At 36.9% G+C, this 26223-nt stretch overlaps 1 protein-coding gene across 17 annotated transcripts in view; it reads left to right on the forward strand.

The window, feature by feature from the left end:
* LOC105490348 (dystrophin) overlaps nt 1–26223 on the forward strand; it is a 2266916-nt gene that overhangs the window by 2201342 nt on the left and 39351 nt on the right. For 12 of the 17 annotated variants that reach the window (XM_071089080.1, XM_071089083.1, XM_071089086.1 and 9 more), the window contains 7 exons: nt 1620–1786; nt 4041–4152; nt 5698–5834; nt 6532–6570; nt 10950–11015; nt 12138–12203; nt 14956–15114. In XM_071089080.1, coding sequence (XP_070945181.1) covers nt 1620–1786; nt 4041–4152; nt 5698–5834; nt 6532–6570; nt 10950–11015; nt 12138–12203; nt 14956–15114 — 746 coding nt within the window. The remainder of the gene's footprint in view (nt 1–1619; nt 1787–4040; nt 4153–5697; nt 5835–6531; nt 6571–10949; nt 11016–12137; nt 12204–14955; nt 15115–26223) is intronic. The other 5 variants (XM_071089081.1, XM_011755860.3, XM_011755858.3 and 2 more) reach the window with 2 other exon arrangements.

The following is a 26223-nucleotide window of genomic DNA, read 5'->3' on the forward strand; positions in this document are numbered from 1 at the left end:
GTCTAACATTTATCTAACAGAGTTCTGAAAGTAGAATAGAGAGGGAATGGAGAAGAGGCACTATTTGTTGAGAGAATGAGAAGATTACAGAGCTGATTAAAGACTCTAAATCACATGTTTAAGGAGTCCAGTGAATCCTAAGCAGTCTAAATCAAATCCTAGAAACACAGCACAAGATAGGAAAAGGATAGATTATCTTTAAAGGAGCAACAGTCATCTTTACTATTGACTTCTCAACAGCAACAGAGATACATGAAAGTGGGGTAATATTTCAGTATTCAAAAACAAAATAAAAACAAGACCCAAAAACCTTTCCATCAAAAACTTTATACTTGGGCCAGGCACGGTGGCTCATGCCTATTATCCCAGCACTTTGGGAGGCCAAGGCAGGCAGATCATTTTAAGTCAGGAGTTCGAGACCTGCCTGGTCAACATGGTGAAACCCCATCTCTACTAAAAATACAAAAAGTAGCTGGGTGTGGTGATGTGCGCCCATAGTCCCAGCTACTTGGGAGGCTGAGGCATGAGAATCGCTTGAACCTAGGAGGCAGAGATTGCAGTGAGTCAAGATCGTGCCACTGCACTCCAGCCTGGACAATAGAGCTAGACTCATTCTCAAAAAAAATATATATTTAATGAAGATAACTATCAGGAATATGGATTTAAAAAAAAAGTATTTTCAGACAATCAAAGCTTGAGAAATGCACCACCAACAGCTAAAGGAAATTCTAAGGGACATATTTCAGGCAGAACTAATCCCAGATGGAAGATTGGAAATGAAAGAAAGCAATGAAGAGCAAAAAAGTAGTCAATATATAGGTCAATGTATCTAACAATATAAAAAATTAAAACAATCCTATAGGGTTGGAAAAAATAAGGTATAATTAAAATTCATGAATATAGTAACATATAAATCAAATGATGGTATTTTGAGATTGTTGAGATCATTGTCCTCTCTGGGATGAATGGTATTTCTTACATTTAGACTTTGAAAGAGAGAGAGAAATAGGCAGACAGAATCATCAGGGCATCATGAAAACAGCACTAAGCCAGGAGGTTTGGATTCTATTATCAACTCTGCTGCTAGTTGTATGGCCTTTGAAAAGCGACTTTTCTGATCTACAAAATCAGTTTGTCTATTAGATGAGGCTTGGGAACCAGATGAATTTTAAAGCCACTCATTATGATTCTATGAGAAATAGATTATCTAGAAAAAAATCAATTGTCCCCCTCCTTTGAAATTTTATCAGTAAACACCTGCATTTCACTTCTGGCTAACTTTTATGTATCAGTTCAAAAATTAGAATTAAACATAGTCTCGCTCAGGTGTATAGTTTGCTTTACCTTTCTCATTTGTTGGTTTTATTTTCTTTTGTTGTCATCTAGTAGCCACAAAGAGTAATGGCAGTTTACCAAAGCCTTAGGAGTAGGTAGCGCTTTGGATATTAGGGAGCATTTGCAGAAACAAGCTGTGAAAAGCCAGCCTAGCTTTGCAACCATTGTTCTTCCTTTCTTTTTTGTTTAACTTATTAATTGAACTGATATACAACTCCTTTGCCATCTTGCCTTCTTTTCTTTCATCCTTTTGTCCTCCTTCTCTCTCCCTCCTGTCTTTGCAGGCTAATAATAAGCCAGAGATTGAAGCGGCCCTCTTCCTAGACTGGATGAGACTGGAACCCCAGTCCATGGTGTGGCTGCCCGTCCTGCACAGAGTGGCTGCTGCAGAAACTGCCAAGCATCAGGCCAAATGTAACATCTGCAAGGAGTGTCCAATCATTGGATTCAGGTATTAGGAACAACAACAACAAAAAAAGTCATTTTTTTCTCATCATTTTTCACCTTTTTATGACTTGATCTTTTATCTCCTGTGCCAGTTGCTGTTAGTTCGTCCCTCTCCAAAGTGGGAGAGAAGGTGATTGGGCTGGAACATCGATCATTCCTATCACCCTCCTGATGGCTAGGTTATTTTGGTGGATCTCACTTATTAGGCTGGTGTCCCTTTCCACCTTCACTCTTCAGCTCTTCAGAACCACATTTTTGGTTGAGCAGGACAAAGCGCGTGTCTTCACGGAGGTATTACAGATGAACTGTACCTCCTCCTTCCTGGAACCAAAACATTTTTACCATCTTTCCTTTTTCACGGTCTTTTCTGTTTATAGAAACTTCCCAAGCATCAGTTATAAAACTGAGAGATGATTCTATTCTGGGAGGAACCATAATAGTAGCTCAGTCTCTCATTCACTTTGCACCATTTTTTTTTCTCCCTTAAGTAACAAGAATTGTTTTCAGCATCTGAGAACTTACTTCTTTATCTGTGAATCTGATTACATTCTTTGTATATTATCCCAATGAACTTCTAAAGGAATAAAAAGTATGCAAGTAAATGGAAGATTCACAAAGCAGCTAAAAAACAACCAGTCCTTATATATTTATAAGTGAAAGACATAGGAAACATAGCAGGTTATTCTGATATTCTTAAAATATCATGGAAAACAAGGCTAACTAAATCTTTAGCCCTGTTGACCTGTTTGGGGAGACCGGATTTTTTTTTAATGAATTAATCTCACTTAACAGTAATCCTAAATCCTAATTCTGAAACTGTGATGTCCTTAAATGTGTGAATCAACATGAAGGTTTCCATAGTGATGAATAAGCCACAAAGTTGTAAACTAGCTATATGGTCTATGCCTGTGCAGAATCCACTTAGCAGCTAAGTAAACACTCTTTTCCAGTTATGTGTGAACTGGTTTTGTTACTTTATTTTCTAATAACTACCTTGTACTATTGCATGCTTTTTATTCATAGTGCTTTTTAACTTTTGGTGTTTATCCTTGCATAGTCATGCTGTTTACAAAGAGGTTTTACAAAAACTTTTAGAGGTTTCTGAAGCCTAGATAGACAACAGTGAGTAGGCAGTGCTTGCAAGATACCTTCTTTCCTTCCCGGTTTCGTGGCAGGTAAAAATGATGCCATGGGGTGGGGAGTGGGGAAGGGAAGCCACAAGTGACTGCTTTAGATTTCTAAGCTATCTTTTCTCTGCTTCCTTAGCTAGTGGGCTTTTGTATACGGGGGAAATTTTTATAAACTAAAGAGTAATGCTTTGGAGGATCTGAAAGAGCACTTTCGCCTGCAATTCTTTTGCCCTTAGCAAATTACATTATTTTAGGACTCAGCACTTCTCATTCCTCCTTTCCCCTCTTGAAAGATGGTTGGGATCTAAAAATGATAGCTTTCCTTCCCACTTCCCCATATGTGACATAAGAAATATGTTTATGTGAATTGGCTAAGGTTCTTATCTGAGAAAGCAAAAGGCAGGAGAGTATGAAACAAAGAATATCACATTCTGATAATGGAGGAAATGTACCAACTGGTATTTACAAATTATAAATTCTTCCATCTAATCCAATTTTCATTTTCTCTTGGGGCTTCGGTTATCATTTGTAGGTAATGTGGTGAGAGATTTCTGAAGAGATAGAGATAAAAGAGGTCATTCGAGTAACTGTTTGAAGATGAATCACATCAGTCAATTAGAAAACATTATTAAAGTGAGACTTGTTTTAATTGCAAGTTCTTGTTCACATTTCTTTTGTCTTATGAAATTGCTTTACTTGACAATTTTTTTGAAAATAATTGCTTCAGAAAACTTTTGTCCCCATGATGGGTAAGGGGCATGCACGGCATCAGTCTGTCTCTCCTGGAAGTTCTTTTAAATTTGGGTATTTGGTTTTCAAAAGACTGGAAATTTGCCAATACCTTCCTACTTAATCTCAAAGAGTTCCTAGTGGAGTTTAAATAAGAGCTGAGTTTTTCTTCCCTCCTTCCATATGTTTATAGGATAATCTTTCTGCCAAAATGTTTTGATACTGTAGGAGAGGCACCGGAGAAATCTGGAGGTAGGAAGTTAATCACTTACCTTGTGGGACTAATGAACATTGCATTCTGTTTCTCGAATTAGAACGTGGTAGAAGGTTTATTAAAGAGTGTTCTTTGGGAATTTGATTCGAAGAAATACATATGTGTTTGTTTTTGCTCTTTATCAGGTACAGGAGTCTAAAGCACTTTAATTATGACATCTGCCAAAGCTGCTTTTTTTCTGGTCGAGTTGCAAAAGGCCATAAAATGCACTATCCCATGGTGGAATATTGCACTCCGGTAAGTTAGACACCTGCCTGACTTGAGAGTTAGTTCACCTGGGATACATTTCAGTTTTGTACAGTACTGCAGATCATGTGTAATGCTGTGATTTGTCCCTTCCCCAGATGTTCCCCAGCTAAAGTGGCTCTCAACTGTAGGCTTCAGAATTTACCCTATCCCTGGTGCCTAGGGAAGTGCCTGGCACATATGGAACATGAGTTGGATGAATAAATAGGGTTTTCACTCTGTGTGCATGAATGTATCGAAGATGTTTTCACATTTATTTTGCACAGCCTTAGAGGCTGTATGGGGCGATCTTACGGCCATGAGGCATGTTGAATATGGGGTATGGTTCTAGGTTCCCCCAAATTCATAACCTACCACTTTTAATCAATGTTGCTTGTTCATTATCTGTCCTACATACTAACAACATTTTAAAAATCCATTTTATATGCTGACACTTACTAAATGGTAGGCATTTACCTTTTAAACAACCCTGTGTAAAATAAGTACTATAATTTTTATCCCCTCTATCCAGATGAGGACTCTGAGATCCTGAGGTTAAATAATTTGCTCAAGGTTCTATAAGTAAGAGTTGAAGCCATCTCCTAAGACGTTGTTTTAGGAAAATGTTAAGTGGCCAATAGAACTGTGAAAAATCACTGGTGCAATGGCAAGGGCGTAGACTTGGTGGCCAGACAGACCTGAGTACAAATCTCCATAAGAATTAAAGACAGGCTCCTCTCAGGTTTGTTTTCTCTAAAATAAACCTGTCCCTGTTTACTGTAGAGCCACCCTTCGTGTTTCTCCTCTCTTTCTTTAATTCTTACATTCTCCTCTTTTCTAAACTTTACATGCTTGCTATTCACGATATGGTCTGTTGACCAACAATCACATGTCTGTTGGCATTACCTGGGTCTTTATTAGAAATGCAAAACTGCAGGCCCCAACTCCTGATGCTCTAAATCAAAAGCCGCATTTTAGCGAGATCTGCAGCTGGTTCCCATACACATCAAAGTATGAGAAACTCTGCTTTAGAGCATCTCTCTCTTCCATCATCAGAGTGATCCTCCCAGATATTTGCCTTTCTCACCTTTATTCCTCTTATAGAGATGGTCAGTGATTGAGAATGTACCATGCCGTGAATAGACCAAAATTTAGTGGGTGAAGCATGCTATCATTATGTACTAAGTAGTTTTTAAAATACCATAAAGTGTGGTAAAATTTAACATCACCTTTTTGACCTTAAGACCTATAAACTACCACTTATTAAGTAGCCTAGTAAGCTTGTATGCTTCATTTATTTATCATAACAATGTGTTGAGGTGTTATTGCTCCCATTTTACTGATGATCAGAGTCTCTGAGAAGTAAATAACTCACCCAAGTTAGCACATGCCAGGCCTGGTTTTGGAGCCCCATTTGTCTGATTCCAAAGCCTTTGCTCACGACCACAACACTCTCCTTAATTACAAAACAAGTGTCATGGGGCAGGAGACTGGAGTGGTCATTAGTTTTGAAATCATACTGTCCTAAATCTGATCTCACCATGATCTCCCTTTTAGACTACATCAGGAGAAGATGTTCGAGACTTTGCCAAGGTACTAAAAAACAAATTTCGAACCAAAAGGTATTTTGCGAAGCATCCCCGAATGGGCTACCTGCCAGTGCAGACTGTCTTAGAGGGGGACAACATGGAAACGTGAGTAGTGGCAAAAGCAGAACAAACGCTTATTTGATGTATATTTGAACTCCTCTCAGCTGAACACCCTCCTTCACTCCCAAATGCAAACAGTCTCTTCTATTTCTTTCTTTTTATTTACGTTAGCTGAAAAGAGAAAACTAAGCTGATGTCCAGTTGCCATTTCCCCACTTCACTTGACAATTTCTTTTTCCAAAAGTTAAACTTTATCTCACAGGGGAAAAAAAAACCCACAAAACAATACAGCCACTAATTACCTTACAAGCCTTATAAGAAATATGGGACTGTTTACAAATGAGGGATTCCAGTATTTCATTTTGATTTTCCTCTCTCACAAATCAGTAAATGTGTGTCTTTTTGTATCTCATTGTGTGGTCATATCTAGTCACTTGTTTCTACTCAAGAGAAAATATAATCACAGGAAAAAACTACTTCACAGTAAGTAGTAATGGTACTCACGATCAAAGGGATGTCTTCACCTCTTTTAAACCTACTCCTCTTTTTCACCTTAACTCTGATGGCAGTCACACAACTGTTTGTTTTCCTTTTAATTCACTTTACACCTTGGTTTGGCTATTGCTTTCCATGGTTCATACTTAATTGGCTGGATTTTATTTATTTTGACCTTTCAGTAAATTTTTTTTTGCAGCTGAGTTTGCGTGTGTCTCTCTTCACCACCTCATTTTTTGTTTTGCAGTCCCGTTACTCTGATCAACTTCTGGCCGGTAGATTCTGCGTGAGTACTTTTGCTGAAGGGTGCCGCTACCACCAACACATTCGCTCGCTTGGTTTTCTTTTGTTCTGTTTGTTTGTTTGTTTTGTTTTGTTTTATGGACATATTAATTCCCTTTCCTTCATTTCAGTTTGTTTTATTCTTTTCTTGATGAGACTTTGAAAGTACTATCTACACAGATCAGGAGAATCAGAGTGGGTTTTTCGGTTCCTCCACCAGGTGAAATTCAAACCAGCAGAAATCCTGGCTTGAATTCAAATTATAATCAAAGAAGTTACTGGAGTTTTAGCTGTATTCCTGGGAGACATGTTTATATATTTCTTCATATAAAAGCAAGGAAGAACCTTCTGATTACGTCATAACATTCTTTAGCCATACTTCTTGAGATTCGATGCTTTTTAGAATCTTTAGGGTCTGTTATAAGTGAACTATTAAAAATCAGCAGAATTCGTTTTAAAGTATGATGTTGAGTTTGGCTGAATAATTTTAATGAGGTGTGCGGACTGTTTATCGGGTTATGCCATGCTATTTGACTAATCATTATATACAAGGCTTTCCAAATTTTGAACTAAACTCACTTTGCTCTCCTCTCCAAACTAAATATTCAGCTCATAAATAATTATACCTTTGCTCTAGGAGGAAAGTATATTATAGTCTTTGTTGTTACTATTGGTGTGTATTAATAATACTAAGGTTAGATACCAGCAGATGATTTATCTCAGAGTTTATAATGTTAGAAAACTCTTTTTTGGGGCCTGTGATTTATATATTAGCAAACGAAGTGCCTGTTTTAAAACTACATTATGTAGGGTTGTTATAACAAACTTTTGGTATTTCAAAGTATGCTTTATTTAAATATTTATTGAAAATCAGATGGCTCTATTATGTATAAAGGGGAAATGACCAGTTCGGAAGATAAGCTTATGTAAGAATTCAATTTCTTTTTATTGAGTCTTTTTTATTGTTCCACTGTATAATTTAATTTAAACTAGGTCCTTTTATAAAAACCCTGTAGTGATAAATGCAAATTATTAATTGAGGTTTATTTTCAGTCTTTATGGGCCTAAAGGAAGTGGAAGGCTTCCCTTTCTTTTTTAAAACTTCGTTATTGTGCCCCTTAATTTTGAGATATGGTAGCTATAAGTAGTATATTCTCTGATTTATTTAATCATCGTGCTTAAAGAACTTTGGGAGTTATTTAGATTCAGTTATGTCCTCTGCCTCTTGGAAATTGTTTTTTCTAACCCAGGTAGTCTGTTATAGAAGTTACAACCTTTCAAAAATAAGAAACTTTTAAAGAGTTGATACACTACAGTTTCAGCTTGATTGGATCGTGATAAGTGAATGGATTTACTCTATGTTGAAATAAGTTTAACCAAGTAAGAAATCCAAATGACAAATATGCTAAAGAACAGCTGTTACGAATACATAGATAAAAGTAGCACAAAATAATAAAGAGTAATTAATAGTTTCTTGAAAGGCAAAAAGGAGCTACACATAAGCTAATGAGAAAAAAAAAATTATGACAATCAGTTTAAAGTAACTTATTTTAAGTAGAAGATTTTGTCTTTCTTAAACGCTGAAATACTTTAAAATTAATAACATCTTTTATTTAAAAATCTTTTCTAACAACTAAAACACACCTCCCAATTTGTCTTTTTTATGAAGAGTTGGTTAGATTATTCAGAAATAGTGGCAAGTTTTAATTTTGAGGAAGAAAACAAACCTAGCAGATATTAATAAGAAAAATAGCATGGAATTATCCTGGAGGCTAAGAATTAAAGCTCTGTATAAGTCTGTGTTTTCTTTAATAGCAGTAATTATATTTAAAGTATTTATTCATAGGATTATAAATACTATATAAAATATATTACAAAGCCATCCTATTCAGGCATAAGAGCCAGGTCCTAACGTGTTTTATTTTGCAAGAATTTTATCTAATGTTAACAAACCCTATGATGATTACAGTATTTAATCCATTTGATATGGATCACAGAATTTGAAAGTTTCCAGAGATACAGACTTTTTGGTTTTCCTTAGACTAAACTCTTATTTGCTTGTGTTTGTCGTATTACTTTAAACTAAAGCTACCATAGGCCTTTATATTGTTTGTCGATAAGTGAGCCAGTCAAACAATATTCTTTGAGCGATTCTGCATTGAAACCTAAATGAATGTCAACTTTTACTTAATAGAGTTTTCATGAAAGATAAGGTGGTGGTGGGTGGGATAGAATTGACCAAGTGGGTCATTAACTCTAATAGTAAGTAATCCTTCTGGGTATATGGTTTTGTATTTAGGAAGTGGGAAGGGGGGAGCAGTATTATTACCTTCTTTTGGAAGTGTTTTAGAAGGCTTTGCACTTAGTTTTCTTTGTCGATTAAGTAGCTTTGTATTTTTACTAATTCTTGGTTTTTAAATGATTCATCTCTGACCAGTACTCCCTTTCGGCTCATTTTCTGGTTTAATAAGTGCCTCTTTTAGTGTATATTTTTTAAGATTTCTGGTTATTATAAGTTCTTGTGCTTATGCATGCTGTGATAGGCGCCACAGATATTAATAAGAAAAATAACATGGAATTATCCTGGAGGCTAAGAATTAAAGCTCTGTATAAGATTTTCTGTATAAAATGGTATTAAAGTGTTTTGGATTTATATGCCTCTTTTCTTGGTGTACTTATGCTCCAAGGTCTTAGGCTTTCTTTCTTCTATACACTTCCAGGGTAGCAACTGTTATAAGGGAAAACACTACTAATGTATTTTCCCTGATGGTAGGCTTTTTGCTTATTGAAAAATATGTAATTGAAAGACTGGTCTATTCCAAAAGATAGTTCTTTTAATACAAATAATCCAAGTATTAATTTATCTTGATCTGCAGTGAAGATTTCAAAACAAACCTTAGCATTTTTCTAATAATGGGCTATGCCAGGGTTCTAGAAGATTAACAGATTAACTCTCCAAAACTATAGTGAAGATTCACATGGAAATCTTTGGATCTGCTTATTAAATTGAGTAGTCATCCTTTTGTTTCCTCTTGACAATTTAAACGTCTTTATAACTCATTTCAATTTGATTATGATTACACTTGACCTAGATGACATTGGTTTCATAAATAAGACCTTGATCTCTCAGGGAAGAATTCCAGTTCCCTAGTTATTTGCTGTAGTGTGTTGTAATTATTTTACTGTAGTATATTAAGAAATAGGAATTTCTGGCACATTTTCTAATGCAAGCTTAGCTACTGGTAACTACATCTTTTTCTTTTTTTAATGTAAGAAGAAACAAACACATTCTCCTTAGTGTTTCAACCAAGTCCTTCAGTGCTACTTGGACATTGTGCTAAACCAGGGTCCTCTCTGAATTACATTATTGTTGACTTTTGGATTTATGCCTTTACCTAAGGGCTTTCTGTGTCAGCAGAGAAATGGAAGAGACCTTTTGTGCTATTCCAATTAAAACAAAAAGTACAAGCCTAAACTGGTTTTCAGAACAGATGGTTTTTTTTCCTAAGGTTAATCCAAAAGATACTATAAAAACTTCAAGGATAATTAATAGATCAGATATGAAAGGATGAAAAAATGTTAACCCTACCAGAATTCTAGCCTATGGAGATAAGAAAAGATAGGTGTTTATATACAAAAAGCATATAGACTATTCCTGCTGATGATCTCCTCTTATTTTCTCACCTGTGTTTTAGCACACAGTATCCCTAAGAAATATTTCAGATATCATGACATTCTATGAAATGTAGTCATTCTTTTTAAAAACCTCACAATATAATCCTGGGTCATTCTATTTTGTGCTAGAAATTAGTAGTATAGTCTTGCTGCTGACTTGGAAGATACATTTCTTCTTTACAAGATTGCATAGATCAAGACATCTTGATACATGGAATCTTAAGAAGTCTTGTACTAGAGTAGCCTCTTTGAAGCTAAAATAATTGTAAATATCTAGGCAAATGTACAGCTTTCATTCAATAAGAAGATAGCCTATAAATGGTGCAGGTGTAAACTATTTAAATTTTTAAACCACATAGTGCTAATACAATTTCAGAACTATAGGATATGAGAAATTAAAAAGTAGGAGGACAAAATGCTACCTAGAAACTGTCTCCCCCAACCTTTTCTATGATGGGAATTTTCCAGAGAAGCTTTTGGCCTCTCTTCATGGCTTTTAATAAAAGCAGAAGTATGAGAAATCATCTCACAAACCTGGATTTTAAAATACTTGATAATATTTAAGATATAGGAGCAGCTAAATGTATACATTATCCATAGAATTAGAATAAAAGCATTCTAGGCCATGTGTATAACATAACTGTGTGGTGGGGTTTTTTCTCCATTAATGGATGGTATCTGTGACTAATCACATTTTCTGCCTTATAGGCCTGCCTCGTCCCCTCAGCTTTCACACGATGATACTCATTCACGCATTGAACATTATGCTAGCAGGTATGAGACTAGTTGAATGCCAGGCAAATATTGATTGAAATAACTAACCAAGGAAAGCTAACCTATAATATTTTAAACAAATCTTTTCTTTTTTCCCCAAACTTGTCTGATTCCTACTAATCAACTTGCCCTCTAACGTGCATGCCGTTCCACTGCATGTTGTTTTTGGTCACCAACAAGAACATTAGTCCAGAATAATCTTCCCTAACCCTGGCTTTTAAACATTTCCGGTAGCCTTGCTATGTTTTTTTTATACTGAGCATATTTACTAAATTGGCTTACAAGTAGTCTAACCTCCTTAGAAAACTGCTAGACCAGACATTCATATATGAAAAAAATGATACTGTATTATGTAGAGAATATGAAAGCATCAGCTTTCCATTTGTGTATTTATTTTACATGACATACTGTAAATAAGAGAATAATTAATTTTCCTAATCCTTGGACCTTTCTGTCTCACCTTCTTTGTGTTTGAGATCATTTTTATACCTAAAAACTGAATTACTAATTTTAAAATATCTTACGCTTGTTAAATCAATCCGTAAGAGTTTGGTTAACTTTTTTTTTAGTTGTAAACAAACATGCAAACAAAAAACCTGTATAACTGCCTGAGGTGAAGAAGATTTTAAAGGTAAAAATTGGTGGCAGAATGTTTCGAGAGCTTACTGTGCATCCATCCTTTGTCAATATTCTAACTGCTGGACATGTTTACCAATCGCAAAAAGCATTAGCTAGCTGTGTAAGTCTGTCATCAGCGGAAAGTAGTAATTGTCTTAAAAGACAAGGGGTAGTGTAAGGTAGGGAGTGCACTTATTGTTAGGGAAGCTTTTCTTCTGAAAACAAAGACCTGTTCTCAGTGAAAGCAAGATCGATCTGTAGGGGGAAAACAGTGAAATACAACTTTCCTTAGAATTTATATCATAAATGTAGTGCTACTAACTAGCTGTGGTCTACCACACACTGCCTCAAATGGTTAAGCCAACACACACATCCTTTAATTTGAAGGATTCCTTTCTCTTCTTGCCATGATTTATCCTTTAGTTTTCAGAAATGTTCGATTAGGTCTTGATTAGATTATAAGAAGTCACATAAGTTTTAATGAGCTTTTACGTTTTTTATCAGGCTAGCAGAAATGGAAAACAGCAATGGATCTTATCTAAATGATAGCATCTCTCCTAATGAGAGCATGTAAGTATCCCATCTCTTTTTACAAAATGTTCCTGACGATGAAATTGCTTTGAGGGATTTAGAGGTAGGATAGCACAGGATATAGGAATTAGCATCATATTCATTTGATCTTTTAAGGAGCCATTCATTTACTTTTTTCCTTTAATTCTTAATGCCCTGGCATGGAATGAGCTCATCCAAATTCTGGCATTATTAGCATTCAGAGTAGCAAAAATAGTTTGCCTTATTCTTATTTAAACTTATTTCATACCATATGATTACAAATTGCAGAGTCCCAAGTACCTATAGTAATGCTTAATCTTTGACCAAACCTGCCAGATATTTAAAGGGATAGGATATTAATTTTAAAGTGATGGCTAAGCACTATTTTCTCCACTCATGGGGAGTGGAAACGTGATCTTGGTATAGCATAGCTATTCACATATGGTAGGTTAGTTAGGCATTTTCCTTCAAGAAATCCAAAGAAGTCGATTTTTGTGATTTAGCATCTTCACAAGATAAACAGAGTGAGGCAATCTTATGAAAGGTTTCCAGAGGAGAAGTAAAAATTCAGGTCACAGTTCGTTAGCAGGATGATAAGCCAACCCTATTAAACTTTAAGGACAGAGATAGAGTGGTGCTAAAAGCAACAGGGAACACAGCTATGGCAGGGAAACTGAGGCTTCATTGTAGAGTAAGGGCAGTGTTCACAATACAGGGCATAAGGGAACATTGCCGTGAACCAAGTAAATGCTGACCAGGGCTTGAGGTACAGAGAGCAGGCATTGAGGCAAATATGAAGGAAAAAAATAAGGATCTGCCAACTGAATAAATAACATAAAGAGAAGAAATCTAGTCAAAGTATTATGATGCCTTTTTAGTTTGATAAAGTATGGATACCTCACCCATCTTGGAGAATATAGACAAAGGGAAGAATGATAAATTTATCATATGTAGTTGGTGTGGTAGCACAAAGTCATGCTCAGATGAGAAAAGAACCTTCATAAGGATTAGGCCAAAAGAAATAGTATCAAAGTGGCATGTATGTAACTAGTTATTGAAGACATGAGAAAAAACAATCTAATCTGGTACATAAACGATCAAGCTAATAATAAAGAATCAAGTCAACCCTCAGTCATTTGTATATGACTTAGTTACTTCAAACAAACAAACAAGCCTTTCCCCAACCATAACTGTGATGCCTTATCTTTCTTACCTATGGGAAAAAGTATTAATGGTATTAATATATAAGATACTTCGACAGTAAAATATGTGGCCAAAGAATCAACTAAATGTAAATAGCTTGCGCTTCTTTGGCTCACTGATTTTGATATTAGAAGCTCTAGCACATTCAAATTAATTCAAGTTGTATCTGTGTAACAGTGGCTGTCATTCATTGACTGCCTAAGAGAACAGGAAGAAAAGTGTAGTTACAACTCTAGGTTATAATTAAACATGGCAAGTTCTAACAATAAAACTTCAGAATTTGGAATGAGTGTGATAAATTAGGTGGTAAAGCTGCTTTTGTTTTATTTTAAACTAAGCTTTAGCTTATTCTGAGGACATAAAATCTATTTTGACTCAATGTTGGATGGCAAAAAATCATGGCATTTTAGGGGCACATTTGGGGAAGTGGTTTGGTGGATTGGTTGACCTCACTTAAATGTGTTTTTAATACCCAATAATTATTTTTAGTCAGCTTTTCACATCTAAACCAGTTAACTGGCTTGATAGACAAAAATAATTCAAATGAGGAGGACTTTTTCCTAAATTTCAGATTTTTTTTTCAACTGAAAATTAAGTGGGTATGGAGAGGAGAATATTAGTGTATCATCTTAATGATATCTAACCAGAAACAAAGAGCTTTAGCCTGTCATCATGGACAGAATGAAATTCTTATAACTTGGAGGTAAACAGGCCTTTCAGGGGCTTGGAGCAATGCATTCAGAAAAAAGTTTGTCCTGTGTATTAGAGAGCTCCTAGTTTCCAGGAGAGATTGCAGCTGCCTCCCCAAATATAAGCCTTTTTGCCTCCTTTTCCCCCAAGGTTAGTCCTTAAAACCATTATGTATAAATTTTAAAATAAATAAAACTTAAATTTGAAAAAGCTCTGCCCTGAGGAATGAGATGTTCAGTCTTCTTTTAATCAGTCACCTTAATGGCTTTTTTCCCCTCAATTTTTGTTTATCTGTCTAAACAATAACTGAATGAAACAATCATTTATCTCCAGTTTAATTGTTGTTGTCATTCTGCCTCAATGACTCATATAAGTTAAAACTGACTTACTGAAGCAATATTTTTTGGTTACATTGCCTTCCACTTAAGAAAATATTTCCTCTGTTACTTTTAGAGCTGCAAGGTATTTTTTCCTACTCAGTACAACAATAGCGTGGGTTAGTGAACAGATTATCTTGACAGGCTTGGTGGCCAAAGCATTATACAGCAATTATTATGTCTTTTAATATTTTTTAGCTATTGACTAACATCGATGTAGAGTCCCAGTATTTCTGTAATTCTGCCTTTCATTTATCCATGTAAATAGGCCAATCAATTTCATTTGAAAATTTGAGCAAGAAAACACTTTGAATTGTTACCAATAGAATGGTAGATCACAACCTCAACAGTATCAAAAGGTCTTTAGAAGCAGGAAAAAAGGTCTAATTAATTGTTAAGAGCAAATAAATGTTTCTATTTTCAAATACACTCCTGAGTCCCTAACCCCCAAAGCAAAATAAGGGGGGGGAAAAACCAAAACCTTTGATTTTATTTTCCAGAGATGATGAACATTTGTTAATCCAGCATTACTGCCAAAGTTTGAACCAGGACTCCCCCCTGAGCCAGCCTCGTAGTCCTGCCCAGATCTTGATTTCCTTAGAGAGTGAGGAAAGAGGGGAGCTAGAGAGAATCCTAGCAGATCTTGAGGAAGAAAACAGGTGAGTTTTCTTTCTAGCTTTGTCATTGGTATGCAGAGTGCATACACTTGCACACATAGAAAAGTGCCAGGAATCTTCACTTAGAGTCATTTTATGTCTAATTGTTTTCTAAAATAATCTGTTTAGCTCCATTTGCAGATTCTCTTTTTTTTTTTTTTTTTTGTTATCTGAAAGAAGACAATGAATGCAATAGTATGATGAAGAACTCATATTTTAGGTGTGAAGGAACTAATGCTGATGGTGGTATTTGACTTGCTGCATGTGCCTCCGAGGCTTTGATTTTATATTTGAGAATAGAATTTAAGAAAACAGTAGGTTATTTAATTTTATGATTATATGATTTTTTACATGTGTTTGGCCGTATTATTCTACCTCAAACATTTAAGAAAGTAGGACTATTGGCTTGGTCATATTGGGAAACCAATTGTTTCGTCTTACTTTTCATCATCAAACGCAGAAATTATTATTTATGTTCACCATCATAGCAGATTAGTGAGACAATTCCAATTGTCAGCCATCACCTGTAAAAGACATTCATAGAAAAATAGCAGAAATTGTAGAAGAGGAAAAAGGCTAAAGAACTCTCACAATGACTGCAGGGAGGACAAAGATGTAAAACTCTGGGGTATTGTATGGTGTCAGGATAATGCAAATCATTGGACTTTTAGTTTTGTATTACATTTATTATGTCACAGGTCCCTGGTTTAAAAAGTCTTCTCACATGATCACTTCTAACTCACAATGTGCCTTCTTCAGACAAGTGCCACCAAGCAAGGATTTAAAGTAGTTGTTGCTCAGATTTGTGGGTCTTAAGTACTTTCATCTCTTTGGTTGAGCCCAAGGCACCAAGAGCTCTTAACATAGGCAACACAGTGTGTCTGAGGTCAGTGTCCTCGGGAGTATGCCACTTCAGGATGAAAAAGCAAACAGCCATTCATCCATTGCTTCCTGCTGCCACTGCCCACCTTCTAGCTCTTAACACCTCTGACCTATGGCCATAACTCCTTATCTGGTTGGCTTCCCTTTAGTCTCTTCCCCACCCTTCCAATAAATCCTCCATACTGACTCTACTTGTACATCTTGCCAGAACCAAGACCCATCATGGCATTCCCCCTTTCACTGGATTTCTGCATGTAGAAAAAAATCAAGCTTTTTAGCGGGGCATTCAAACCCTTCCACAATATTCTCTTGACCTGCTTTTTTGATGCCATCTTCTTTTGTTCTCCCTGTATTCTGGTCATGCTATTGTAGCTAGTATTTCTGAATACATCCTGCTCTCATCTACTTTTGGGGTCAAGCTCAAGCTTGAGTCTCAGCCTAACTGCTAACCTCTAACCCACCACTGCCATATCTGACAAAGGAATCACACCTATCCTCTGTCACATTGCTCAAAATAACTTTCCCCATGGAGCCCTGCTAGATCCCTGCAGTTGGAAGAAATCTGTCTTTTGCCTCTATTCCCAGAACACTTTGGACCTTTCTCAGAAAATTCCTTGACAGTTTGCCTTTTTATCAGTTATTACCAGTGCCTCTCTTTAATGAGCTAGTGTGTGTCTTTGGGGCATGGACCGTATCTTAATCATCCTCATATCCTCCATAGTACTTAGCATGGTTTAAATACTTAATGGATACTCAGGAAATGTTTGGTAAAAACCTGAAAATACTGCAAGAACATCACATGAGTACCATCCAGGAGATAATATTGAACTTTTTTTGTTGCTGTTGTTTTAATGATAGCTTTATTTTTGGCCTTACTTTTAAGATCATTTGTCAATGAAGACCATGGTAGAGAAAACATTTCTTTCCACTTTATTGAGAATAATCAGTAATATCCATTTATGCTAAATCTGTAATTATTGTAGGGGTCAAAGTCAAATTGGAATAAAAAGTTGGAACTGACACTGTAAACAGAATTTGATGTTATCAAGGAGTAAATATGTTTTTGAAGTATATGATTGTGTAATATATCTTTTGAGCTCACTGGTCAAGAGCCCTGCCTTGTTTGTGGTTAGCATAGTCTCTCTCCATACCATTGCACTTGGGTCAAAGAATGTTGGTAAAGAGTACTGATAACTATCATTTATATATCATTTTATTTTGAGCGCACTTTTACGTATTTTAGGTCATTTAATCTTCTTACAAACTCTATAGAGAAGAGACTGTCACCTTTCGGTGAATGAGACACAGGTTCAGAGAGGTTCACACAGCCTGCCCCAGATTTCCCAGTCAGCCAGTGGTAGAACTAAATTGAAATCCAGACTTTTCTGACTCTAAATAGGCAACTCTACCTTCAACCAGATAATAAAGAAGAGTTAAGTCTCTGTGAATGTCATTTACATAGAATTGAGGCATATTCCCCAGAATGTTCCTTAACTTAAGGGACTATCTGTGAGGACTAAGTGTCCCTGAATAAACCTGTTCATCTACTTGTAGGGCAGTGATAACCACTTTACCTTGGAAGATATCCAAGACCATTCTCCAAGAATGGGATGGTTTGTTCTCTAAAAGAACAAAAAACATAACACCAGGGCTACTTAGAGCTCCAAAATGAGGACTCTGGGGTTGACGCAAATCTTTCTGTAAGTTACCTTGACCTTCACAAAATGATCAGGATGAGCTTCCTTCATTTTCCCTTCATTTTGTCCTATTTGACCTCCTACCAAATTCTAAAGAAATGTCTCCACAGAGTTCCCTTCCTGAAAACAGCCCGTGCGGTTTTCTTTGCTTTGCCCAGTCCTGTCTTCTTGCAGTTCTGCGCAAGGAGCTTCAAAGCCCTAGATTTGCCCTCGCTACCCTTGAATTCAATGTTGCTTAAGGAGCCTTTAATTTGCCATTTCCTATTCTTCCTTAGAAAACCCAGGAAGTCTTTAGATGCCCTCTCTGTGCACAGCTAGCTGGCTGTGTCCCAGGTCAGCATTGGGCTATGCAATCTGACAAATACGAGCATACTTGTAGAGAAAATAAGAAAGGATATTTAAAATTGAGATTGTCCCAAGTCCTTTGGATGCATACTTATTGATCTGTTAATATATACATTTTGTGTTCCTTTAGCTGTGATTTATCTCCAAATAACAGTTAGCAAAAGAGAGAGGCCTGGAGAGCACCATTCCTGACTATTTATTTATTTAATTCCATTAATTGTTCTTATTCATGACACCTCCCTGCAACCCCCTAGAAAAACGGAGGATGGCTGTTTGAGAAGTGTCTCAGAGGTATCTTATCTCTGTCTTTAGAATTCCATTTCTCCTGGTTGTTGCACATAGTATTCAATAAATGTTTGTTGAATGCATTAATGAATACATGAATTGAAATGAAGCTGAATTTATTTTAATTGTAGCATACATGCATGCACTTTTGACTAAAATTCTTTTACAAACCTAATCTCGTAGAGAAAAGCCTTTCAAAAGCTTTTTTTCCTGCTTGCTTTTCAAAATACTCCCCTTTTTCAAACTGCCTTGATTAGCACCAGGCATGGCTTTGTCATAAATTTAGAATGTTAAGAACCCATTTTCCAAATCCCAGGCACTATATGTATCCCACATTGGTGTTCTCTGATTCTTGGTTTATGCCACAAAGATAAGGCTAAAGCTCTGAGTAAAAGCTAAATCTGACTGAGTTTTTCCCATAGTGCCTCCCATAAGTTCGGATGACTAATGGCGTTAGTGAGATATCCAGTGTATAATATTTCACTTCTGCATCATATTTCTCCTTCATTACCACATATAATTCAGATTCATTTTTATTTCATAAAGAACCATTAGATGTTGGGTTTTTGCCCCATTGTGTGTCCTTAGCATTGCAAACTCAAGGTTTACTTTTTTGTCTTGCATTGATTAAAGCCTTGAGTCTCCTGACTTAAGTCTGTAGTGTTCAAATACAGAGATGTATTTTTCTCTGCACTGTCTAAAGAAACCAAGACTTGCTCTGAAATTCAAGGTATGATCCTAGCAATGAAAAGGTAGCCTTTCCGAGAGACAAAGACTCACTGTCATTCTACTACCTGCATAGCAAATTGATTAGATTGTTCTCAAGTTGAAAAGGCAGCTAAATAAGTCTAAAGTTAAAGTTGTTAGTAGATGTTATATAACAGGAGGGAACTCTGTAGATTCTTAATACCTATTCAGGACCTTTCATGTGTCTTGCTGGGCAGTAAGACCTTATGAAGCCAAAATTTGAGTTTTCTCTTGTTCCTTTAAATTCCTCCAGTGATTGTGCAATATTATTATTGTTACAGTCAAAGAAGTTCTAGATCAGTTACTGATACCACTGAATTAAAGTAGCTGGAAATCATGATCCTGTTGCTTTACTTTGTAATTGACCTGATAACTTTGGACCTAGTCTAGTAGTTATCAATCTTCATAGCTACGGGATCTCTTTATTCAATGTTCTTTCATTAGGTCTTTGTGTAAGTCTCCAATGATGGTGAAAAAATAGCCAAAATGAAGGGAATCTGAAGAGGTTAGAATGGGCATTCCTATGGAATATAAACAAAGGTGTCAGAGTGAGGAATGGCAGAGTTTATTTGAGGGAAACTGCAGTTGTATTACCTTTCTTAAGAAGGCAAAGAATGAGAGGAGATGAGGCTGGCCAGGTCAGCAAGGGCAGGTCGGGAAGGGTGTGGCACCCACTGCGGAGTTGCTGCCTCCATGCCTAGTCTAGGGAGCCACTCAAGGGTGTGAGCCAGGAGTGAGGCTGTGATATTGACATGAATATACACCACACGGGCAGCTGTGTGGAGGGTAACTTTGAAAAGAGCGATGGTGGAACAAGGAAATCAAGTTGGGAGGAGTTACGTGGGAACCCAAGAAAGAGATGATTAGAGCCTTAAGTAAGGTGATAGAAATGAAGTAGACGGGCTGATCTGAGTGATATTTCGGGGGAGGGTAGACCTATTTGATTTGGTAGTTCTGTGGGACTAGGGTAGGAAGGAATGATTCCCAGGGCTGGTGACTACAAAACAAGATGATAGTAGTTGTTTGCAGCTGGGACTGATAATTCAGGAGGAGTCGCAGCAGGTCCGTCCTTTAACGCAGCAGTGTTTATAGAGGTCCTTCCTGAAGGGCTGAGTAGCTGGAAGATGATAAATGAGGTATGGAAGAGGTCGAGTTGAGGTCCTGGTGACATCTCCACGTGTAAATGTCTGACAGTCTGAGAGATAGAACTCTGGTGCTTGTAGAAAGGATATGAGCCTGAGATACTAGGTCTGTGAGTCGCCAGCTCACAGGTGGTAGTTGAAACAGTGAGGATGAATTTATATATCCAGGGAGCATGTAGCAGAAGGAGAACATTGGATTTGGTAGAACTCTGGAAGACGCGACTATTAAAATGTGTATTTAATTACTTTTATTTTTAATAGAGAATACATGTATATTATACAAAATCCAAAGGGTTGAAAAAGAGATATAGAGAAAAGCAAACCCTTCTCTAACCTTCTCCCCTGGCTGTGGTGTTTCCAGCTCTGGAGGCTACTATCTTTCTTGGTTTCTTGTGTTTCCTTCCAAAGATGCTCTCTACACATGTAAATATTTGCAAACATATTTATTGTTGTTGGGGTTACTTCACACAGCGTCGTGCAGTGTTCACTCTGGTTTTCTCTTTTTACTTAAAAATCTTTAATTTTCACATGCTGGAGAAATGTGCCAGAAGAAGAGGAGGACAGAGCTTGGGAATGATGGGAGCATTTTCCCACAGGAGGCAGGAGAGAGAAGGGTTAGGGAACTAAAGTATGGGAGGAGGTGTGACCTTGAATGAGAGAAGGACTGCCTCTGAAGACAAAGTGGTAAGTAAGGAATTTAGGGTAAGGAAGGGAGGAAAGAAGGATAACAGAATGAATGTTAAAATGTTCAGTAGACATCATTGGAAATAATTCAAGACCAATTCCTACGGCTGTTCCCACATGTTTTAAAGTTGGAGAGGAGAGGAAAGCGTGGTATACGATACATTTAACGAAACTAGGCATTCAAGTTACTTGGTGTATTAGTCCATTTTCATATGGGGCAATTTATAAAGAAAAAGAGGTTTAACAGACTCACAGTTCCATGTGGCTGGGAAGGCCTCACAATCATGGCAGAAGGTGAAGGAGGAGCAAAAGCATGTCTTACGTGGCAGCAGGCAAGAGAGCATGTGCAGGAGAACTGCCCTTTTTAAAACCATCAGATCTCATGAGACTTACTATCACAAAAACAGCATGGGAAAAACCCACCCCCATGATTCAGTTACCTCCCACTGGGTTCCTCCCATGATATGTGGGGATTATGAGAGCTATAATTCAAGATCAGATTTGGGAGGAGACAACAGCCAAACTATATCATTTGGTGACATGGGCCCCAAAACGAAGGGCTACAGAGCCCTTCTTTAGACAAAGGGGAGCTAGTTTGCTCACAGAAATCAGAAAGCCAAGACCTTTTATGGCAAGGATGAATAACAGCTAAAGGGCATACACGCCACATTGAAGAAGCTGTGAAAGAATGGGGTCAACCATCTCAGCTGTACTCGGGCAGGGAGGATAGGAACATGGTAGAAGTGGAATCACCATTATTCACAGGCTCAGTTTCTAACTAGCAGAGCCAATGTAACTAAATTTCCTTTAGTTTGTCCAAAGTTAATTGAAGTCTGAGGGGACTGACTCATAGTATCCAGTTCATGGAAGTGAATGGATAACCCAGAATGAAAGTTTATTTCTCCCTTTATCATAATTATCTCTCTTTTTAACTGCCTTGTATTAAATGTTATCAAGGTTGCCTTAAAGCTTTTTTAGGGGGAGACAGCATCTGGTTTAAGTGCAAATACTAGATCTATTAAAATGAGGAATATATTCATTTTTTAGGCACATAGCATCCTGTGTCTTAGAATCCAGTGTCTTAGGAATCACAATAAAAATCGTGTTCTGGTGCGCTTAGAATCTTGGCATCTAAAATTGGATGTTTGTGAGGACTGCTTTATACTACAGAAGAACTGAAGTACCCCTCTGGTGATTAGAATATTCATATCTTCCAAGTACAGCTGCCATCTCCCTAGAACATGCTGGATGAACGGTTTATGTTCTTACAATCCAATTTCCCCTTGTTTTTAGATTTTTCATGAAGACCCTCATCCTCCTGTTGGCCTTCATTTGCCAATTGTCCCTCTATAGTAGAATTGATTATGGTCATAACTTTCTTTAGCTACTTACCAGGCCTGAGGATGTAATTCTGTTCAATTCTGCAGATAGTTACTGAGTACTTAATGTAATTTTAAAATTGTGAGACTACAAAGATGAATAAGCCTTGGTTCTTACCCTCATGGAGCTCAAAATTTATTTTTAGAAAGTTAAAATAGAAACAACTACTTATAACCTGGTATTACAAGTACTCTGGGGGCACAGAGGTGAATGATTTATTCTATCAGAGGGAGTCGAGAGGCCTTTACAAAGAGACTTTAAGAGAGAGTTAAAGTCTGAATGGGAGTTAAAGAGTTAAAGACTGAATGGGAGTTTTCCAGTCTGAGAGAGGGGGGAAGGATGAGTTTTCCGGACTGGTGGACCAGTGAGTAATGTGTGGCATGGAATGAGGAGAATAACAGGGCAGTGGAATGGTAGTGGGGACTACTGTTTAAACGACTTTGTGCATCATACTAAGGAGTTAGGGTTTTATCCTATAAGCAGGTAAACAGTGATGGCTTTTTGAAGGAAGGAGGGGAAGATTGAGAAAAATAACTGAACTGGCAGAAAGCTAAAGCCATAGAGATTGGTAGAAGTACAGTGGAATAGTCCATTAAAAGACGGCAGGTTCTTAACTAAGGATGTCTTAGGCAAGTGAAGAAGGGGATGGAAAAATTAGAAGGTCACTGAATGAATGAGACCAAGGGAAAATGGAGACAGGGAGGCATCGGGTGTTACAGAATGTTTTAATTTGGGAACTGGGAAATGATCATTGTAAAACAAACAAAAACAACCTAGTGCACCCAGGAAAAACTGATTTGCAAAGCGTTAGTGCATGGAGAGAAAGAGCTACGTATCAGACATACTGAATTCTATTTGCCCAAGGACATTTGAGTGGAAATTTCCCATGTTGATTTTATGTGTTCAGTTTTCAGAAAGGATTCTTTAAAAAGTCATAGCAATACAATTCTTGCAATATAAATAATAGATCAATGAACATCATAGGGATTAGCATAGTTGATATGACTGAGCTTCAGATTCAGTTTGAGCTTCCCTGTAGCCAGGGAGATAATGGGAAGCAAAGATTTGTCTGTCTCTTAATATTGAATTAAAGAAGCATGCAGCATCCTAAAGAAACATCATTGTTTTCCTGGCTCTACGTAATAATAATAACAAAAATAGCTGTCCTTTGAGTGACTGCTATGGACAGGAACTCTTCTGAGTACATATAAACTCCTATTTAATCCTTAAAACAACCCTATGAAAGAGAGGCTGTTTCCAGAAGATTAAGTGGCACAGAGTATTAAGGACACTTCGTATGGCCAGCAAGGAACAGGACCTGTATTCAAACTTGGGTGGTGGTCCTGAACTCTTAAGCAGTGTTACACTTGAAGTGATTATTGGCTAGTGTCCTTATCAACATTTTTATAACAAATCCTAAGGGAAATTTTATGTGGCTGTTTCTCATGGCCTTTGATAATTGTGGAAAGCTTAACATTAAACAACAAAGATAGGATGACAGTTCTCCAAGGATAAAGGTCACTGTTGCCTCAAATGTGTTCTGCAGAATACCACTGAGATACTCTTAAGAAAAAAGGATTCCAAGGACAGAAAAACTTTGAAAGCATTCATACTGGAAAGTCATCATTACATTAGCATTTGCACTGAGGAGTTTGGAAGTGAAGAAACCTGATTGGCTTTGTCTAACCTCATGTTGCTCCCACTTACTTGACCTCAAGCCCAACTGCAATGTGATATGGAACACACTTTGGTAAAGAAATTCAAGTCTGAACTAAACTTTGAAAACTTTGAAAACAAGGAGGATAGCATAGTTGACTCTCTACTGTAGTTGCTGAGAAGCCTATCCACTGTGTCTCTGGGAACATCAGAAGATAAAGCTGTAACAGGTGCCCACAGAGGAAGCCTGGATTTTTCTCACAAAAGTAACTTTTGATATGCTCTAGTTGTGAAACAGTTACCCTGCAGACCCAGAAGCCAGAATGATTTAGTTTGAAAAATCTAAAGGTAGGTATTAAATTCTCTCTCATGACTATAGAAAATTCTTTGCACCATTTTTGTAGCATATCCCACTGAATAACTTGGCTTTTCACCCAAACCACCAAGAAAAATTTCCACCAGTGACGACGCATTAACTTCCTTGTTAAATGATTGAACTTTGAAAGATGTTTACCAAAGACAGCACCTTTAGCTTCATCACAATTACTGTGGAATCTTTCTTTGTAAGTAGTTAAATGCAAAGGCCAGTTGTTGCTTGAGGCCCCTCCTGGATTGTGATTTTAAAGTGTATCATCAACACATGGGAAGATTATTTCTCCCTCTTTATCTTATGACAGAAATGCAGGTATAGCTTTCATCTCAAGTAAGATTAAGGTATAAGTTACAAAGATGTGTAGCTACTATATGGTCCTGTGTAATGCTACTTGAGGAATGCTGTTCCTTTCCTGGTACTGAAATTTTAGAGGTTGCATAATCAGCATATCAACCTCGTGTGGCTTGGTGCTTAGCAAGTTTCAGTTTATAGAGCCCATGGCTAATCGAGACATCCAGGAGAATGTTGGAGAGAGAGGTCTGAAGCCTTAGAAGAGAGAAGTCTGGATTAAGGAATAATGAGTTGGGGGAGGGGATCATGGTCGTGGAGGAGGTGGAAGCCTAGGGAGAGGATAGAGACCTCTTAGGAAGAGAGTTTGTGTAAAATAGAAGACCAAGGACCTCCTGATGTACTTGACTGTAATTGGGCATGAGCAGCCCAGTTAGAAATGGTTTCCTGTTGGTATTACATGTGTAAATGGATGACTTCTGCAGATGGCTAAACTCACCCATTTTATTTTTTTACTCTCTTAATAGTTAAAATATGACCTTTTCTTGTGTCTCCAAATTCTGAGTTACCTTATGGTGCTAGTCTATCTGTTGTAACTACAAACCCTAAGTAAATCCATATGATCCTTTTCCTGTAATTTCCTAGTAAATCAAGGTGATAATTTCAAAGGTAAAAATAATCTGTATTTTTAGCTTTAGCAGTGAGCATGATTCCCAGTCTTTTTGCCTTTGAGTAAGATTTATTACCATGGTGAAACTAAACAATATTCCACACACTAGAATGTGAGCTCTTCAAGGGTAAGGGATGGTGTCCTACATATATCTTCATCTCTACAGCACTGAGTGCATAAATGTGTTATAAAAATGAATGGATAAATATCCTTTGGAGTTTCTCTGTTTCTTGATGGATTTTGGGGTTGATTTGCAGCTATCTCCTTGTTTTTCTCATTTCTTACATTATTTTCTTTCCCAAAATCCCTTAATATACCTGTTTAGTTTGTGATGTCATTTTCCATTAGATTGAAACCATCCAAGTTGTTTAGGCTAACCCAGACTTAAGCATTTTCTGGGCTTATTTTTGGACTCTTTTTAAAACTCATCTGAAGACGTGCATACAGTTTTTCTTTTATGTACATGGGTTAAACCTTGATTTTTCCATAGTAGAAGAAAGCATTATAAAAATCTTATAATGCTATTGTCTTCACTGGGGAAATATCTTTTGTGCTATAAGAAATAAAATTTTGAATCTAGAATTTAGTTTTTTATAAGAGTTTTATTGAGATATAATTCTCATACCATATGATTTACCCATTTAAAGTGTGTTAGTCACTGATTATTAGTTAATAGGTTAACCAGTATTAACAATCACTGGTTATTAATTACAGAATTGTGCAAGCATCATCGCACAATTTTAGAACATTTTTACCCCCAAAAGAAATCCCATCCCCATTTTCAAGTCACTCCCCATTTCCCCTGCAACTATTCTTTTCAACCCTAGCAGTAGACAATCCCTGATCTACTTTCTGTCTCTATGGATTTGCTTATTCTGGACTGTTAATGTAAATGAAATAATATAATATACAGTCTTTTGTGACTGGCTTCTTTCACATAGCATAATCTTTTAAAAATGATAT

The sequence above is a fragment of the Macaca nemestrina genome, chromosome X (assembly GCF_043159975.1).
Source record: "Macaca nemestrina isolate mMacNem1 chromosome X, mMacNem.hap1, whole genome shotgun sequence".
In the NCBI taxonomy this organism is placed as follows: domain Eukaryota; kingdom Metazoa; phylum Chordata; class Mammalia; order Primates; family Cercopithecidae; genus Macaca; species Macaca nemestrina.